At 42.3% G+C, this 19,574-nt stretch overlaps 1 protein-coding gene and 1 non-coding gene across 6 annotated transcripts; both read right to left on the reverse strand.

The window, feature by feature from the left end:
- Window positions 1-620: 620 nt before the first annotated feature.
- LOC117778210 (anoctamin-8-like) lies at window positions 621-17,593 on the reverse strand. 5 transcript variants are annotated; one of them, XM_034613586.1, is made up of 19 exons: window positions 17,537-17,593; window positions 17,029-17,281; window positions 13,612-13,722; window positions 12,330-12,462; window positions 11,066-11,204; window positions 10,799-10,895; window positions 10,137-10,253; window positions 9,887-10,014; window positions 9,394-9,555; window positions 7,337-7,489; window positions 6,926-7,052; window positions 6,229-6,284; window positions 6,056-6,130; window positions 4,825-5,322; window positions 4,252-4,422; window positions 3,964-4,155; window positions 3,743-3,874; window positions 3,336-3,446; window positions 621-1,958 (listed from the first exon to the last, which is right to left on the reverse strand). In XM_034613586.1, exons 2-19 carry the CDS (start codon window positions 17,246-17,248, stop codon window positions 1,296-1,298), a joined length of 3,285 nt encoding a protein of 1,094 aa, XP_034469477.1. In that variant the 5' UTR covers window positions 17,249-17,281; window positions 17,537-17,593; the 3' UTR covers window positions 621-1,295. The 5 variants fall into 5 exon arrangements, with proteins under 5 accessions (XP_034469477.1, XP_034469478.1, XP_034469476.1 ...); XM_034613587.1 differs by lacking the exon at window positions 17,537-17,593 and having other exon boundaries at window positions 3,964-4,143; window positions 17,029-17,464; XM_034613585.1 differs by lacking the exon at window positions 17,537-17,593 and having other exon boundaries at window positions 17,029-17,461.
- Window positions 8,946-9,018, reverse strand: trnak-cuu. The gene has a single exon. It is a non-coding gene; the product is annotated as a tRNA-Lys (tRNA).
- Window positions 17,594-19,574: the final 1,981 nt, after the last annotated feature.

Consider the following 19,574-nt stretch of genomic DNA (forward strand, 5'->3'; position numbering starts at 1 on the left):
AAAATATGAAGAAAATCCATGCAGGCAGACTTGAAACATGTGAGGTCAACGTTACCTTTGACCACCAAAATGTCATTAGTTCATCTGTGTCTTCAGTGAACATGTGTGCCAACTCAAAAGTATCTGAGGCGTGAAACATGTTCATGAGGCAAAGGGGTTTTGTGAGGTCAGAGTGACCTTTGACCTCAACATTTCCTGCTATAGTCTAAGTAAATGTTTGTACCTAATGTAATTAATTCCCTTTGGGTGTTCCAGATTGTCACAATTGCAAGAATGTCACCTTGACCTTTGAGCTCAAATATCTAATCAGTTCATCCGTGAGTCGAGTGGGAACAGTTGAACCAATTTGAAGAAATTCCTTCAAAGTGAAAAAATTGTGTTCACAAGAATGGGGCAGTCAGACAATCCAAAAACATAATTCCTCTCGCCACTGGATGTCGCTGGCACAGAGCCATAATTATCTCCATAGGAGTTGGTTTTAAACAAGAGGAGTTTGATTTCATAGGTTACAATTCTCCAGGGAAATTCACATACAAGAACCCTGCAACAAATCAACCCAGTAACACGCTCCATCATCCAGTGGTATTTATGAACTTTTAACAAAATCAGCTGATGCATCATCATTTGATGGACGTTTATTCAAGTGAGATTTGTTTGCATCTGAGAAGTACATTCACTAATTTATGTAGTAAAATAATTCATAGAAAATCAAAGTTAAGAAAAATAGAATATTTTTTTCATGGTCACAGTGAATATAATCGGACCTATTGCGGAGGAATAGAATGGCTTTGAAAGTGCACAACTGAAAAACACACGGTGGACACGCAGTGCATGCACATGACGTAACATGCATTCAAATACAGGCATCGGAAGGAGACGGACGTGGAATGGGAAGCTGCTGTTCGTGTCCTTCTGACAAAACGGGCTCATCGACGATAAAGTTCTTTATATGTTTGGATTTAGATTTTTAAAAAGATCCTCGACAGCAACATCATCTGTTCTGGTGCTGTTGGAAACCAGGCAGTCATGCAGTATTTAAACTGTACGTCAAGAGGTTTCTCAATCCTCCATTCAAACACTTACTGTACATAGTTTATGTGGAAGCTAGATAATCAAGTGTTAGTGTCATACTTTGTGCGGAGTAAGTTGCATCCAGAGTGGAAATCTAACACTCGCCGACTTTACATGTGGTCCGTGTGAGTGACATGTTCTCCTACAGTACCGTGAATGTCGCCTGAACATTTGTACATTGCTCTCCATTAGTAATGTTACATTGGCACGGCTAAAAAAGTTAATTAGCTTTTCGAGCCAGAGTTTTCTAAATCAGTCAGTTGTCTGATTGATTCTCCTTTATCGGACTCGCTAGAGGCTAATTCCTCCAGCGACGTGTTTAAGTCATACTTGTTGGGCTGGGTGGCTGCAGCCTGGGTCGCTGGTTGTGTCCCGTTGGCACACACAATGGTACCCTCCGATTTGCTGAAACTGAACAGCTTCCCAGGACTGAATGTCCTGTTGGGGGACTGTGACCTCTCCTGGCCACTAGGGAGAACTGAAGAGGTGACTATTGAGCCTGGTGCTCCTGCTGCCGCCGCTGGCTCTTTTTTCATGTCGGGAGACTTCAGGAACTTCAAAAATCCAGGCAGCTTGGCCTCACCTCCTGTCGGGGACTGGGCCGGTGAGCGTGAGGTGCCAGAGGAGAACTTCCCCTGCAGAGGGATGATCTGTTTCAGCTTCATCACGTTGTTGTTTCCCAGCAGAGAGCTGGGTCTCTTGGGCTTGTCCCCCGACTTGCCCCCCGACGATTTGTCGTGGTGATGCTGGTGCTGGCTGTCGGCCTTGTGGTACTCGCTCTCCTGACGGGCCTCTGCCTGCAGCTCGGCCTGACGCTGAAGCTCCTCCTCCTCACGCCGGCGTCTGAGCTGCTGTTGGAAGTGTTGCTGGGCCTGCAGCTCATGTTTCTGAAAGGGGGGAGGGCATGTTAAACAGAAGATACGGAAGAGGAGATAGAAAGGGGTTATAGTAAGAAAGACACCTTGAAATAGAGGAAGATGAGGGAGATAAAGAAAAGCATGAACACGTGTGGTGAACAGAGCACACAGCTAGAGTAGAAATCCACCCCCTCATTTCAGAAGTCAGAGTTCACACCAGAAAGCTGTTTGGTTGTTGTTCACACTAAATATGCTGACATTTGGTCCTAACTGTTAACTGCAGACAAAGGGCTCTGTCTTTTACACGTCAACAAGTGCAACACTAGAGTCTTACATCGTTTTATACCATCATTTTGACGTCAGTGGTGCAGTGAGTTACGGTTTTTATTCAGGGCACATTTCCAAAAAAGTAAAGTGTACCTACAAAGGTTGGTGCACAACCCACATGCACTCGGCCTGTTACACATATGATCGTCTTCTGTTCTCTGCAGAAAAGGTCTCTCGTTTCATACCTGGTGTTATTATAGTAATCTGCACCTTAAAGGGACTGTGAAGCTGCTTTCAGACATCACTTAACTCCGGAGGAGGTGCATGTGTGAACACAAATGTCAGAGTGGGAGCCTCTGGATTATCTTCAGACTTTCTCCACCTGGAGAATTGGATGTGAGAACACAGCAGGGGATCCCCCGGTGGACTTGCCCCTCATCAAAGCTATGGCTATCGGGACGTAAAGAGGATTTCAGCAAATAAGATAAAAAGTGTTACAGAAACTAATTACTAACCCTATATCTAAGCAAATAAATACAACCCCTTTAATTAATTTAGCAAAGTTAGATTTGAACACATGCTTAACACACTTAGATTTTTAAAGTCCCACTCCAGTAGCTTATTACGCCACCTAAAACTCTTCTTTGAGTTACACATTCAAAAAAATTAAAAAACTTCCCCTACTGGCCTTAAAATTACTTAAATGTAACGCTACACATTTCCCGACTGGGATCGATGAATATGCTAATATGGCCTCGCCCCTGCTCCCCACCCTCACAGCGCCACCTGCAGCCGAGGAGCTTTTTCCAGCTACTGAGCCCAACCCACATGTCTACAGTATTGGTTTCTTAGGTTCTGCCTTTTTCATTTACAAGGGGGACATGCTCACATTTAAAAAAAGATGATTTTCTTCAGAAGAGGACTTTAAAATTGACCAGAGGGCCACTGATGTGATACAACACTATGCAGACAAACACATTCACTTTTTTCTCATGGAGAGTCAAAAAAAGAATTGCTCTAGTGTACATCTTTGGACGATGCACACAAGCAGACCAGAGGACACAAAGGGGTACATATAATACATATATACAGCAGGCGTAAAGTTGACCGAAGGTCTTTCAAGCTATGACACGACTATACCTTGAAAGCTTCCCTTCGTCGGTACTCTAGCTTGGCCATCTCTTCTGCTACCCAGCCAGGGATATCAGGGATGGCAACATGGATGACGTACTTTAGGAGGATTGCAAAGTGCTGTAAACCACCAAGACCACAGAGGGACAGACTCAACACACGGTTACATAAAGACACAATCACGTTTCCCATTCTGTATTTTTCCTCTACAGAAAAAACATCTAATCTCATACACACACCACAAACTCTTACAAGGTTTGTTGTTCATTAATGAATCTGACTGGAAAAAAAAAATATTTTTATTAAATCAAAACAACAAAAATTAGCAGGCCATGCACATTTGTATTTTTGAAATCATCATATTGGGAATAAAACTGCCTTTCCTTAAAACTAGGAAACTACAGAGCATACAGTACCTCCAGTAAGACAATGGAGATGATGGTCATCTCAGGACTCAACCAGGGGAACAGACGCTGCAGCTGCCCACACTGACCAATCAGGTAACAGTTAACTATGATGGCTATCAAGCCCATAGCCTCCATAGCAGTCTGGTGTTGAGAGAAAGAGACATAGAAACATTCACAGGCTCTGCCATCAGACGGTTTATCTCACATCCTCCGAAACAAGACACACTGACCTGCCACTGTCCAATGTTCTCCACTCTCTGGCCAAACGGCCTCTGAAGGCCGGTACAGAGTTTTAGGGCGTCACTGCGGATCTCGATGATGTTATTGATGAGAGCGCACATGGCTGCCAGGGGAAACGCAGAGGAGAAGAGCACCACATAACCAAACTGAATGAACATCTCCTGGTAGTCCTGAAGCGTGTCCTGCCGGGTACAAACATCGTGAATTTTGATGAACCTTGGCATTATTTGCTGGTAAAAAGTCAAATGGTCATTACTCTGACTGGATCATAGTCCCACCTCATACGTCTGCATACAGCTCTCCATCTCAGCCTGGGTCAGAGTCACAGTTTTGGTTTCCTCTGGCGGATCGATCCACGACTTCTTGTCCTCTTTCCCCTCAGCTACATTCTTTCTTCTATGGCAATGGGTGTCATTCGGAGAGGACACAGTGGCGTTCTCCTTCGTATCCTGCAAAAGTAAACCAACATTTAAATGTTAAAATTAGTCTAAAAAATACTTTCTCTGGTGAGACAGTGAGACACCAGATATTCCGCAGCTTTGCAGTGGATAGTCTCTCATCTATTGGTGAGAAGTTGAGGTGTGTTTTCACAGAGAATGTCACTTAAAGCGAGGGTTAGCAAGCCTGGAAAAGCCAACAAGAGCAGGCTACACTTAATACACAAAAGGTTTTTCAGAAACTAATTCCCCACCCTTCCTTTAATACATAAAACTACATGAAACACATTAATCTGTGTTGAGATTATTCAAACATAATGAGGGAGGCAATGATTGTTGAACAATTTTAGACTGAAGAGCATAAAGCTGAAGTGTGGGATGATAAATTAGAATAACACTAAGCAGACAACATACCTGGGACAGCAGCTCACAATCACTGTCCTCGTCACAACTGTCAAAAATACTCGATGGATCCATCCCTTCCTCTACCATTGTAGGACTGTCCTCAAGGGAGCTGCGGTCCCCCACCTGCACCTCCGCTGTGACGTCCTGGTAGTCAACCTTCTCTGTGAAACTGACTTTACGTTGCTTCAGAGCACTGTCGTTCAGGTCCCACTCTTCTTCTGTCAGCCTGAATCCGGCTTTCAGGTCCCCTCTTCTCTTCGGCTCTGGGTTACCGTTAGCGCTGTGACTGACGGACAGCCCTTTGGGACCCAGGAAGGAGTATGCTGTCATTGAGGCTTGGGCCTTCCCCAGAGCCAGTCGGCCGTATTTGAGCATGATGGCTTTGAGCAGCTCCCAGAGCACCTTCGGGGTGAAGACACCCAGCTTGTTCTGCTCATAGAGATATGGCTGGAGGACCTCTTTGATGTTCTGCAGGAACTGGCGAAAGATCAGCAGGGTGGCGAGCATCTGTGAGAAATGCAAAAGGTAAAACACATGCTCATTTTCGAAAGTGTTTAGCAGAGGACATGAGAGAAATGGGAGAAATGGACAATGTTCAGGAAAGTGGTTGATCCAAATCCTTCCGTGTTTTCTTTATTTTTGGTTCTTTTTTGTATGTATATTTGAATGTCTTATCTCTCTGTATTACAAAAGCAATTCAACATGAAGTTCACCCCCTTGTCAACTCATGGACAACATCCTACACAACAGACATTAAATAATTTTGTTTATAATGGCCAGTAAATAAAAATGTATTATCATCATTTGAGCATTATCACTTTAAAAAAAAAACTACATATGACCTTTCCATGTTATATCTTATTGCCTGAGAATGTGTTAAAGGTTCAGTGTGTACAATTTAGTGACATCTAGTGGTGAAGTTTCAGGTTGCAGCTGAATTACCCCCCCTCCAAACATGAAGAAGAACCTGTGGTATCCTTCAATTGTCATAAAAACTCAAAAGGTGTTTAGTTTGTCCAGTTTGGACGACTGTAAAAAACATGGCGGCCTCCGTAGAGAGGTCCCGCTCCTGATGTTAATATAAAGTATTTAGATATAAAGGGCCCATTCTAGGGGAAAGAAAACCACAATTTGTACAATTTAGATGAAACACACACTAGGATTATTTTATATTAAATTCCTGCCAATAGATCCCTTTCACCTAAATCTTACACACTGAACCTTGTACAATTGTTGGTACCTCTTTCAGTCGCTCCATGTCCTTGAGGTAGAATGCGATATAGAAAAGGCTAAGGTAAGAATTGATGAATTCAAACTGTAAAACAAACAGAAAATATTCCGGGAAGTCAAATGCTTATCGGCCAATCAGGATGACTCATCTCTATTCCAGCGTCAAACTAAAGCAGGACTCACAAAAACCATCTTGATGATGAGATTACTCTCGTAGGCACTCTGAAGTCTGTAGTTCTCTGGGTGGAGAAAGAAGAGACACATCACTCAACGTCCAAATGAATGACAGCAGAAAGTAGAGCCTGACCGATACAGATTTTGGGGCGCTGATAGTGATATTGGGGAGAAAAATTATTTCTGATACCAATATTCTGCCCGATATATATATTTATAAAAAATGGCAATGATTCCTAAGAAGCCGTTATCAAAACCGTTATGACAAAGAAATGTAATTGAGGCTTGATATTTTACAATTAAACCATTAACTTTATTATTAATTCTATAAATAAAAGATCAAATGCAACCAAACCTACATAACTTGAAGAAGAATAACCAGGAGAATAACTAAATAAACGTATCTTTTTACATAAAATGTCAAAATAAAAGCACATATTTTGTGCATTGTTTATTCTGAAAAATAAAAGTTTTCATATCGATAAATATAAATGCCGATACCAAAATGCATGTGAAAGGCTCATATCGGCCAAATTTGTATTTGTAAATCATCCAGGCTCTAATAGAAATGCTGTTTCCTTTCTGTTTAAATTACAATCATGTCTACATTACATTTTAATTAAATTTATTATAGAGTAATTCCTCTCTTACATTGTCTATCACAGAGAAAATAATATGCCCACCGAGTAAATTTTGTGCTTCTCACCCATGTCATTGAGCCAGTAGGCGATCTTCTTATACACCTCATCACATATGGTTACAGTGATGGCCAGAAGTATCTTAGGAAGGAATCTTGTAATACCAGGTAGCTCCTGAATCTCCATCACCACTTCCTGCAAGGTAAATCAACATGATCAATTAGCATAATACGTATTTAATAGAGTCTCATTCATTTGTTTCTACTCTCCAATCTCATATATGTGTTGGAAAATGACACAATTCACACAAATCTTCAGACTAAAATGAAACTATGGTATGATGTACCATTTTAATGGAATGCTCCTAATAACAAAATTGAGACAGTATTATGCAGTATTATCCTCATTTATCATCTATAGGATACATCAACTACATTTATTTGTATCGAGTGATTTCTGCCTGTGTTATCTGTTCCGACCTGCAGTTCCAGGCAGAGGAGCATGGCGACGAAGACGAAACAGAGGCAGAGGAGGCAGATGGGCAGGCTGACCAGCCACCTGAACAGGGCTCTCTTCCAGGGCGGGTAGTAGAACTCCTCACAGCCGGTTATGGGACTGCAGCGCTTTACACCCTGCAGAGACGGCAGCAGAAGAGGACAAAGAGAAAAAGAGAGTGTTAGAGACCTTTGTTTTGATCATTGCAATCATGTTCAGTAGAACATGGACTGGAAATGTTTGTGCATAAGAATGCGCCATAATGAATGTTTTTTGTTTGGTTGATAATCGCTTTGGTTGGTTTGTTTGTAAGATTACACAAAAACAACTGAACGGATTTCCCAAAAACTTGGTGGAAAGATGCTTTATGGCTTTTTTTCCCCTTCAATGTCCTTAACTTTTTAACGTTTTACAACATATCTGCATGGATCTTGATGAAAGAAAAGAGGCATGATTATGGGACTGATATATATGAGTGTGTGAAATTTGTTGCAGATCCAAATAAAAATGTGGATTTAGTTAATTTTAAATGTGGTTTCATAGGGGGACTGTTGGGCCTTGCTGGAGGTATACACTTTACCCGCTGCCATTCTAGTTGTTTAATGGATGTTTACCGCTTACATTATATTTTTGCATTATAATTACCTTATATTCCTTACAAAAATCATAAATGCATTTCTTTGATTTACTACTATAGAGCTAGTTTATTGTAGAAAACAAATAAAACAGACACAGTACAATAAAGCACTAATTTACAGTATAACTAGATCAAAGTTGCTCTACAACTCTCAAACATCTGTGATCAGGCTCTGGTAAATGCCACATAGTGTTAAATCTTCTTAAAGGGCTAATTCACCCAGAAATGAAATTTCACTAATTATCTACTCACCACTATGCCGATAAAGCCGTGGGTAAATTGTTTGAGTCCAAAAAACACTTTTGGAGTTTCAGGGGTAAACAGCGTTGCAGCACAATCCAATACAATTGAAGTGGATGGTGAACAAAGATTCAGACATAAGAAACAACAGAATAAAAAAATAACATGCCTCCATACTGCTCGTGTGGTGTCATCACAGTGTCCGCAAGCCCCGACATTCATATTCGACTCGAAACGAGGTCATTTACACCAAGTTTTAAGCCTAAATGTCCACTGATAGCTTCCAATGAGGTGCATTCAGGGACCGTCGGAAATGCTAACATCTACTATCTTTGACACTTCTGGTGCACTTTTAGACTTATAACTTGGTGGAAATGACCTCGTTTCGAGTCGAATATGAATGTCGGGGCTTGCGGACACTGTGATGACACCACACGAGCAGTATGGAGGCATGTTAGGTTTTTTTCTGTTACTACATCTGAATAATAGTAATAGTAATCACTTGAATTGTATTGGATTCTGCTGCAACAGTTGTTTACCCCTGAAATTCCAGGGGTGGGTGAAGTGTTTTGTGGACTAAAACACTTTCACACCCCCCCCCTGCATTGGAACAGTGGTGAGTATATAATAAGTGCATTTTTTATTTCTGGGTGAACTATCTCTGAAACTGTTCAGCCAATACTGGGAGTTCCTTCACCCTCAGGAAAAAGATTGATAGCCCAACGTGGGGCTCGAACCCACGACCCTGAGATTAAGAGTCTCATGCTCTACCGACTGAGCTAGCCGGGCTTGTTTCTTACACCCCGCATTCCTCTCTAAAACGACAGGCCCACCCAGAGTCCACCCCCCTCACTACGTCACCCCCCTTTCCATTCATTCCACTCAACATGGGGTGCCGTCACACACCCCACAGGCCCCACCCCCGCTCCCTCCTCCGAGGCCACGTGGAGCATGAAAGACACACTCTTCCTGTGATCACATTTCCTGGTATTGTTCCCTTATATGGTAGCTGCAGAGTTGCGCAAGTTCTCAGAAACGGCCGTAAAACTACAGCGTGATATGACGTGAGTGTGACTGACTCATGGAGATTCAGGTTTTCACTGTTTTCACACAACTATACAGCACTGGTAACTCAGCACTTTCCGCTCAGGCAACAATCCTCACCCTGAACTGTGGCCTGGGCTCCTCCAAGGACTCGGTGGGGGTGTCCAGAGTGCCCCACCTGTAGGACAGCTCGGCCTCCCGCCTCTTCCAGCGCTCCAGAAACAACGTGGCCCACACAACGTTGAAGAGGGCAAATACCACGCAGCAGATATCCTGACTGGTCTGTGCAGGAACATGAGAGAATCAACGATTAATTCCATGTCAAGGTTTTCAGTTATAAATGCAAAATTAAATGTGAAAACAGGCAGGGCTGATGACGCTTCTAAAACACGAAAGACGCATAAATGAAAAAACTAATATCTCAGGATTAAAAAGCATTGCCACACACATAGAAGACACAGACAAAGATGCTGTTGTGAATCTGTCTGAGCAGAGAAACCCCGCTGCATTGTGCATGTGTGAAAGGCAAACTGCGAGGAGAAAAGTCCGGACCCAATTCTCCAGAGATCCTCTGAAGGACATGTCTGAAAAAGGCTTTAGAGCTTTCAGGTACCTGGTCGGCCTCTGCTAGTATCCAGAGCAGGAAGCCGATGACAGCAGGGTAAAGCATGGAGTTGGTGTAGAAACCCAGCCAAGCAAAATACATCCCGATCTTCACTCCAAAGTAGTCACAGATATCATCTACAGAGCAGAGGAAATTGTAATCAGATAATACTGGGGCTCTGGTGAGAATAGGATAATTACAGATAAGTGTCAGTTAATGTGATCGTATAACTCTGATCTTCAAAACTGATACTTCCTACCCAGCGGCTGTCTTTCACATACGGCCTGGACCCAAGACGTCATCAGCTGGTTGAGGATCCTCTGTTCGTGGAGCGGAAACATTTGATGGATCACCCCCCGAGCCACGAGCTCTGGAACTGGAAATGAAGGGTTTACTTAAAAAGACCATATTTTAAACAAAGGCCGATCATCACCACGTCTTGGTAAAGTGATTCTTGGTCAAAACCCTAGACTAAATATAAAAAGTGAAGCCAAAGCATTTAGATCACCACCTGGAGGCTGGCTGCAGTACAGGTCATAAACCTCCATGTTAGTGGATGAGACGTGGACCCAAAAGGTCAAAGTACACATCCATCCAATCATTTTTGCATTATTTTATTTAATGATGTAAAAATGGGCTGAAATGTGATTGGATGAGTCATGATTGATTGAGCGCATTTTATCGTTGGGACCTCGACACCACGGCTCCATCCCCCGATCACTACTGCCCATCTTTATTTCCAGTCTATGGTAAAAACACTGTAATCACTGTTTCAAACACTGCAAGAGGAATCCACTGCACATGGTAATGATGCTATTTCAAAGGCCACGTTTAAGTTGAAAGGTTTTAGAAATTAGAGCAAGAAGAAAAAGAGACATAGAACAGCAAGAAAAAGGTCCCTAATAATAAATACGAGCATACTGATTGGCTGTCCCTCCAGGAAGTGAATGTTGTGAAGGACCTCCCCCTGTTTGGCTCGCAGGTTGTCCAGCCAATACTTAATGATGCTCTGACGCTCCTGAGCACAGTTACATATAGAGGGAGGAAAAAGATCATGAATGATGTGTTAAAATTGATAAAGAGACTATTCATATTTTTTTTATATCAAAATGAGTAACCCCTGTTATATAATATCATGAATATTCACAGCTATACTGACTCACACGGGCCAGAGTTTTGACCTCTAACCTGTGAGGTGAAGAAGCACAGCTCGCTCTCGATGCTCTCGTAGATGTTGTCCTCCTCACAGGAGAAGCGCCGCATCCCGCCGCCAAACTGAGGTTTGACCGCCTTGTACATGCCCATCTGCTCGGCGCCGCGCAGTAAGCTGAGGGTAAATGAACAGCAGGATTAAAGCTGATGGAGCACTAACTCCGTGCAGAGGCCGGGCCACACATGTTGGATAAATTAAGAGCATTAAGGGCATATAAACAACATACTGTTGTACAACATACAACACACACACACACAATATACTGCAATAAGTACGACAGTGAAACAGAAAGGACTTTGTGTGATTTCTCTCAGCAAGAAGGCAAATAAGTACTTCATCCGAAATGCACAAAATTAGAGACACTAAGTGTACTCACTCCCACTGTTGCCTATTTTTGCTGTTCAGTTTTAATCTTAATAGTTTCACAGTTTAGTTCACCATCCCAGTGAGTTATGATAATGTCTCACTCGGAAACCTCTGCAGATCCAGTTACATCCGGACTAGACGTGATGAAGACAACACAAGTGCTCAGATGATAACTTGACCGAATGTCACTCAGTAGAGAGAAAACCTCAGTCCCCTAATGAAGCCACATTTGAATACACTAGATCTGGATTTTTATTTGGATCTGCACCAATTTGCACAAACTCATGAATATCAATTCATAAAAATGTCTGTTTTTTTTCACAAATCAAGATCTATGAAATCATGGAAAATGATGATAAACGCCCTGTCTCAATAACTCCTGGATCTGACCCCTATTTGGGATCCAAACCGAAAATTCATAGGTTCTTCCTTGACGCATACCTCATCCTTCCACAAAGTTTGTGTCTTTTTCGTAACCCTGCTAACAAACTAACAAAGGGCGGGGAGAATTAGTGCTTTAGACAATTGGACAACAAGGTTATAGTCGCCAGTTGCTGCTAAAATTAGACAAAATGTTTTTAAGAATCTTTTTTTAGTATGGGATTTTAAACGGTTTTATAAACTCACTTAAACCATACAGGAATATGAGAAGGAAAGATAATTGTTGCTACTAGTGTTGCCTTAACATGTTGCAGGATCCTGTGTGTATGCAGTTAGATAATGGAGAAATGTTACTAAACCAAGCACTCATCAGCTGATTGGAAAAGTACGAATCAGGCAAAAAGGTTCTCATTTAAAACAGCTCAGACAGAAACGGGCCCACGTGTGCATGCAAACAGACGGACAAACACGCACGCACATTCAGAGTCTTACTTCTCAAACGTTGTGGTGATGAAGAAGGCGTGTGCCTGGGTGTGTTTATGTTGTCGAATCTGAATGCTGATTTGAGGGATTCCAACACGGATCTGGTTCAGGAGCCACAGCAGAGTGTGGTCATCGATCGTATCTGGGGGGAGATTTTCTTTTAATTTATGCTAAGTTTGATGGCACACCTAAGACAAACTCACACTCCAACATTTGCTTTTTGTCCTCCCATGTTTGTCAAAGGCAGTAACGGATGGGTTTACTGCATAAAGAGGCTGAACCAAACCACTGTTCACCACCAAAAGGCCAAGCAGCAGCAGCAGGGGGGGGGGGGGGACAGTAAAAGGTCAATCCACTCAAATACAGACAAAATGGCATCATCACAACCTGTGTTCTAACTGCTGCCTTCACCATGGTTCTGCCACAGCTCTTTAAAAGGAGCGAGTGACAACAGGACACAAAGAGAGTCCTGTGACCTCACAAGGTGCCAAACCCACACCCAACAAGCTTTGGTGAATTACGTCCTCATTGTGTCCACTACAAACCTATCTAAACACGTCTCCATTTGGTATCATGGTTTGATTTGGTGTGATTTTGCATTTGAATGTGGTTCAAATCGATTAAGTGCTGATACTTGAACTACTCTAAGTTCGCACCATTATCTGTCATTCATTAGTTTCAATTAAAATCAGTGCATGACATCGAAAAAAAACAGCATTAAACTACCTTGGAAAAAGTACATGTCTCAAAAATCCTGATAACATACTGCGTGATAAAGAGAGAATGTGAGTCTCCAAACAGGGACAGCAGTCACATGTTGAGCAGAAATGTGACATACACTGTGTGGGATAGCGTTCGAGGGTTTACCGATAAGCAGTCACATAACTCACTTCATATCTGATTAATCCCATTTTAGCGTTGCAACATCATTTCCAGTATGTATTCTATACATTTAGTATTTTTAATTTGACTGTATAGTGTTTTTCTAGTTTTATCGGCCATGCAGACTGGAGGAGGGGGTATCAAACCACCGACCTTCTGGCCAGGACTATTCCAACTGTGAATGAAGTTTGTCGGAGCCAAACTGCAGCTAAATGCTTCCTGTTCACATCCCATACCCACAATGGCAGCTTCCTTACAAGATCCCTAAGAGATAGACACAAGTACTGTAAATGGATGCCCTCTAAATACATTTAATAAGGATGCAGCATCCTCTTGGTGGTGATTGAGTCATCCCCGGGCGAACAGGGCAAACAGGGCGAACAGGAAGGATGAGCGGAGCTGACCGAACCTGGGAAAGCCATCAGGATGTCACAGTTTTCGGTTGGCACCATCTTCAGCCAGGACCTCCGAGACATTATGTAGTGCCTGGCCTGGAGGAGGCGCTTACCAAACAGTTTGTCTGAAAGGAGGAAAAAACTGGGATTAATAATGTTGAAAGTGATTACAGAGAACAAATGAAGAGGAGGGCCCGACTGAGTGTGTGTGAGAGAGAAAGGGGGACAGGCAGAAGGTGTTAATATCTCATCAGATGACAGGTTATTGTTTGCATCATTGTTACTTCATCACCATATTTTCTGCCCTTGTTTTCTGCTCCGGTCGCGGAGACAAGAAGACAGAAATGTCCAGAACAATTGTCCAACCAGCGTGAAGGTTGACTGTGCAGCACTGGGTCATATGACTCTGAGCAAACAAACGCTACGAGCAGCAAACAAATAGATGATCTCGAAACTGGCACTTGTGTTCATAGCCACAGACAAACCAGCTTTTCAAGTCTGTCACCAAAACCCCTTATTGATGAAAAAACTCAAGAAGTAGCAGTTTAAAATGTGAAATCATCATTGTTCTTCTTCTCCTTTCACACGTTGGTTCTTATTCTGCAGCGTACAGTGACTGTATTATCACAACAACTGCTTTCACCACCACCTCTCCTCCCTCCAACTGAGAGCCATCACTGCTGCTGTCATCTCCATGTTCTACAGAAATACGTTTAACACGTGCACACCAACACATTGACTGTAAGGAACACTTGATGAACTGTAATACAGGAAAGAAACCGATGAAAACAGGGTGTGATCTTGTTATCATGGAGGAGAGCTGCACTACTGATGAAGGAGTGTGTTTATCCAGAGATATTATTGGAAATGGAAATCACTGAGTGGTTCTGCTGATTGAACTGTGTGCATGTGTGTATGACACAATGATGCAATTCAAGCCAAATTACTGACACTGAGGGGCCTTTTTTCTTCGACTTGCAGGCTCTTCAGACTGATGGACCTCAGACTGATGGACCCTCTGACTGTTACTGACATAATAGCTCATTGAGGCTGGATCTTCAGGACATGTAGCTCCATCTGACATGTAAATCTCTCTGCCAGGCTGCAGCTCTGTATCTACTTAGAGCCACATTATCATGTATGATGAGAACATTTGATGCCTGGGTGCCGGTTGATGTTTCAGAACTGTATATATCTAAATACACTGTATCTTCTCTTTATTTTACTTTTGTTTTAACAGTTGAGAGGGAAGCCATGCAAAAAAAAAAACTTTTCTCATAAATAAACATAACGATAACATTATTGGCATAGGCTTACATATAGATATTCAGACAGGTTTTTTTCTTCATTATATGTATTTTCACTAACACCCAGTTGAGTTTGCTAAACATAAATGAATCGAATTTCTAAAACCTTGTGAATCTCTTGCAGACCTGATTTTGTTCAAATCATAACTTTCAACGAATGAACCAACGAATAGTTTTGCAACATATCATCTGCTGGATGATATGTTGCAAAGGTTAATGGTTAATCAACACTTTATGATGTCATTTTCTGACTTCTTAGTGATGTCATGAGGACACCAGGATGACGTCACTCTTAACATATGATCATTATATATTTTTGATATACAGTATAAGCCTTATGTTTTGTCTATAGTCCTGTAGGATGGAGAGATAACTCAAAATATACAAGAACTATGCACAAAGACCCTGACTTTTTTGTGACTTCTACATGACATCATTGACTGATCAATGTAGCTTTACATTGTCTCTCTGTCACAGCTATTATTTGATATGTAGGAAAACCATATTTTGTTGACCTTGACCTCTGGCCTTTGACAAATCAGCTCCAATATCTTGATATCCCACCATGTTCTTGATGTAAATTCATCCATTTGTACACACACACGCGCACACACACTCACACACACACACACACGCACACGCACACACACACTTACATCTTGAGAATATACGCGTAGTTAAAATCTGTTACCCTCATAGACCAAACGGATGTGGCCATCAGCAAAATTGCAATTCATAAGTCAAAGCTCAGCTAAACAGCTCTAGTTGTTCTAGTAAGATTGTATTTGTATTCTATAGAAACAAATAATTATATTTGTATTTGTCGTTCTCCAGCAAGAACGACAAATAGAATCATTATTATTGCGTCAACAGATGTAGATGTAGATGTGTTATTTCAATCTTTTACTATAAATTCATTTCTATGCTTTGTAACTCAACTGTGTTGATTTTGAGATGCATTTTCAATAGGTTTTCGTTGACTTGAAGTTTAGATGCAAAACAAAGCAACAGCACATGACACTGTTCATGCTTAAGACTATAACGGTTATATGGTCACATGCAGAAGGCCACACTAATACCTGAGTGTCTTCTCTCAACCAGAACAACCCACACTCTGGGATCCCTGTATCGCACACTATACAGCGGGTAAAGTAAAATCGGGGAAAACCGCTAAAACCATTGGGCCTCCCTGTCTCCAGGGGGGGCACCAGGGGGGCACTGGCCCCAGCTGAAATCTGATTGGCCCCTGAAGTGTAGATAAGTCACTTACTAATGACAATATGATAGGTATTTTTTATTTTCTAAGCTTTTTTGAAGAGCACATTGTCCTTGAACAATAAATTAATTTCAAAATATATCCAAGGATGTGTGGGCTTTGCTCAAAGCTCGAGAGCTAACAGTAAAAATAAGGAATGATACTAATGTGCACTGTACTGAATCAGGAGTTGTGCATGGATGTTGGTCATATAAATGGCCCCTCTGTGTAAAGTATGGCCCCTGACTTAAGAAAAACCTGGATCCGCCCCTGGCCCAGAGGGACACAGGCCCAGGACCATGGCATGATGAAGCCAATAAAGAGGATGACATGCCAAGTGATGCCTTATATCCCTCATATTGTAATTCCAGAATTAACCACAACATGTATTTTGCTTACTCACCAACCAGACGTGTCTCCTCTAAAACCCTCAAGTCTCCACCAACCTTCGACAACAGCTGACATCGGAGCCTGCAGCACAGTCTCGACCCTCCTCAAACTACAGTGTGCCACAGCCCGTCGGGACGCGCACGTCCGCTGCGTAAAAACACCCGCTGCATGCACCTGTGGACCACAGAGACCGACCGGACTGACCGACTGTTCCCGGGCCTGCCTCAGCCCGACTGCGCACAATAAGAAGCGGGTCAAGGAAAGACGCACCGACACCACCGAGCCCCGCTGGTCCTCCCTGTCTCCGGCCAGTGGAGTGGGTTAATTATCAGCGAATGCACCATGTTGCTTCTGCACAGGAGCACAGGCAGCGTGCACATGAACACGCACACACACACACACACACGCTCACACAAACACACTCGGATTCCACACGCAGGACACGGACTGTTTGCACCGTTTTTGTCTGAGATACACACCGAGCACACCGGACGGGCTTAAGGACATCTGCTGCTGCTGGGTGTTGTTGGTCCTGTGCTGCTGCTGCTGCTGCTGCTCGCTTGGCACCGTCCTCTCCATCCTCTCCTCTGCCCCGTGTCTGTCGTCGACGTCTGTGCTGCTGCTGCTGCTGCTGCTGCTGCTGCTGCTACTGATCACAGCAGCGTCGGAATCAGCTGCTCCCGAGCCCGCAGCCTGCATGGTGCTGTGCAAACACTCCAGCTGGCGAAAGGGCTACGGAAAAAACAACAACACTTAGTGCATGTGAGAGGGAAAAGCCTGTAGCGTGTGTGACGGAGGAAGAGGAGGAGGAGGAGGAGGGGATGGAACATGATCATGGCATCTTCACGCTACGCGCACCAGTCGTGACTGAGTAGTGACGACAGAGTTTAGGGGGAAACACCGAGCTACAGGCTGCAGATCTGTTTACATGCTGAGCTGAAGGAGCATCTATCATGTCTCATAACAGATATTTAGAGAGATACTCACCTCCCTCGCTTCTCTCCCCCTTCTTCACTCATGCTCGCCCAACCGGTCGAGGCGAATGGAGTCTGCTTCTAGAGGTTTCTTCCCATGCTTAAGAGAGTTTTTTCAACGGTTGGGTTTCTCTATGATATTGTTAAGTGCCTTGAGATAATGTATTTTGTGAATTAGCACAAAACAAATAAAACTGAATTGAATTGAACTACCTTTTTCTGCTAGAAACATTTGTTTTGAAATATGTTTTGTTCTTGTGGAGGAAATCAACGCTAGAACAGCCTGAATTTAAATGCACAAAATAGATGTCTCGCATAATTATAAAGTTCATAATGCCTTTCATGTAAAGTGATTGAATGTGTCAGACTTGATGGCTGCATTCTCCAGATAGGATCTGGCTACTGGGCAAAAATTTGTTGAGCACCCACTTCCACCCTTTGTGTTCATGGATTGCCTCCAAGTTCCTGTTAACAGAACAGACAAGGTTAGACAGTATTTGCTGGAATAAGCAAGTTACCAGGTACTAAGTCAGTTTAATACAATTACAATTAATGCAACTTATAGTTTATAAATCTGCCCATATTAGCACAATATAAATTTACCAAATTAAGGAGTTGAAGCAAGACACGGGGCCCTCTTCAAAATAGGGCCACAGTGTTAACAGAATCAGTTGGACATTTTGGGTAATGTGCTTTTTACATGAAAGTAAAATGGGAAAATTACAACACTCTCTAAGGTAAATGAGACAGTCAGCAACCAGTTAGCTTAGCACCAAGGCTAACAGCTAGCCTGGCTTTGTTTAAAAGTAACATTATCTGTCTCCCAACGCCCATTGAGCTCACTTACATGCAAATGTCAAGTGAGGATGCCAGAGAAGTAGTTAATTGCAGGTCACTCCAACTAGCTATGAAATAGTTCATCTCAAACCCCTCATGAAACCACAAACTGCTTTCACACTTGTTTAGATTAAATAAACAAGATATGTCAATTAGTTGCCTAAGATTTAGAAGTGCTGGTTGGCACATTTCATTCTGACTGAGCCACATTTATGCTCTTAGCCCTAAGCCAAGCTAACCTGCCTTCTTTTTAATGTCACATACAGACATAGGTGGTCTGTACTGACTTGCTGCAACAAAGATGATTTCAAAAGTAAACCTGTCTTGGTTGATGACTGGTTGAAGAGTATTTTAGGGCTATTGTCATAGGCCCTAGATAGTATTGCTCACATGCACTTTCAGATTTACTCAAAACAAAGAGTTATAGATATTTTGCATACATCAGTCGGCACTTGAACGATAATGAAAACAAATTCAGCCAACAAACCCGATGAACCTGACTCGTCAGATTTTCCATAACCGCATCTTTGAAACAGCTTTGAGAAATATCGCAGACTAGTTTCTTTATACAATATATAGAGTGATTAACTTGTAACTCTCTGAACCCTTCACACCTGAAAAAAGAAGCAGAACCAAAATAAGGTTTTCACATCAATTTCCCTCCAATTCCAGTAGAGCAATACACTGCTATGGCCACTAGATGGAGGCAGTCGACAGTTTAAGGCGTGAAGCCACCAGGGAACATCCTGGCTGCTGCTACATAAATGAAAAGTGTACCTGAAATCACTCAATTATAACACTGACGCTTAAATTAAAACACTAGCAGGGTTTATTTTTATTTTGTATTTTTTCAAAGGCTGAAGTGGATCCTAAGGTTTGCTTACTCCTGACTCTCCAGGCTTCCAGTCAATTAGAGTCTCAATATGTATTATTGAAAAATTATTGGAAATGGAGAAATCAAAGGCAGGCCATCTGTGGAACCTTCTGGGAAACTTCTACGCCTTTGCATTACATGTCAAATTTTTTTTTAATAATTTATACCTTAAAAGGTTCAGTGCGTAAGATTTAGGTGAAAGGGATCTATTTGCAGAAATTGAATATAAAATAAGTGTGTTTGATCCAAATTGTACAAATTGTTGTTTTCTTTACCCTAGATTGGACCCTTTATATTTAAATATTTTATATTTACATTAGTAGCGGGTCCTCTCTACGGA

Source organism: Hippoglossus hippoglossus, chromosome 17 (genome assembly GCF_009819705.1).
Source record: "Hippoglossus hippoglossus isolate fHipHip1 chromosome 17, fHipHip1.pri, whole genome shotgun sequence".
Lineage (NCBI taxonomy): Eukaryota > Metazoa > Chordata > Actinopteri > Pleuronectiformes > Pleuronectidae > Hippoglossus > Hippoglossus hippoglossus.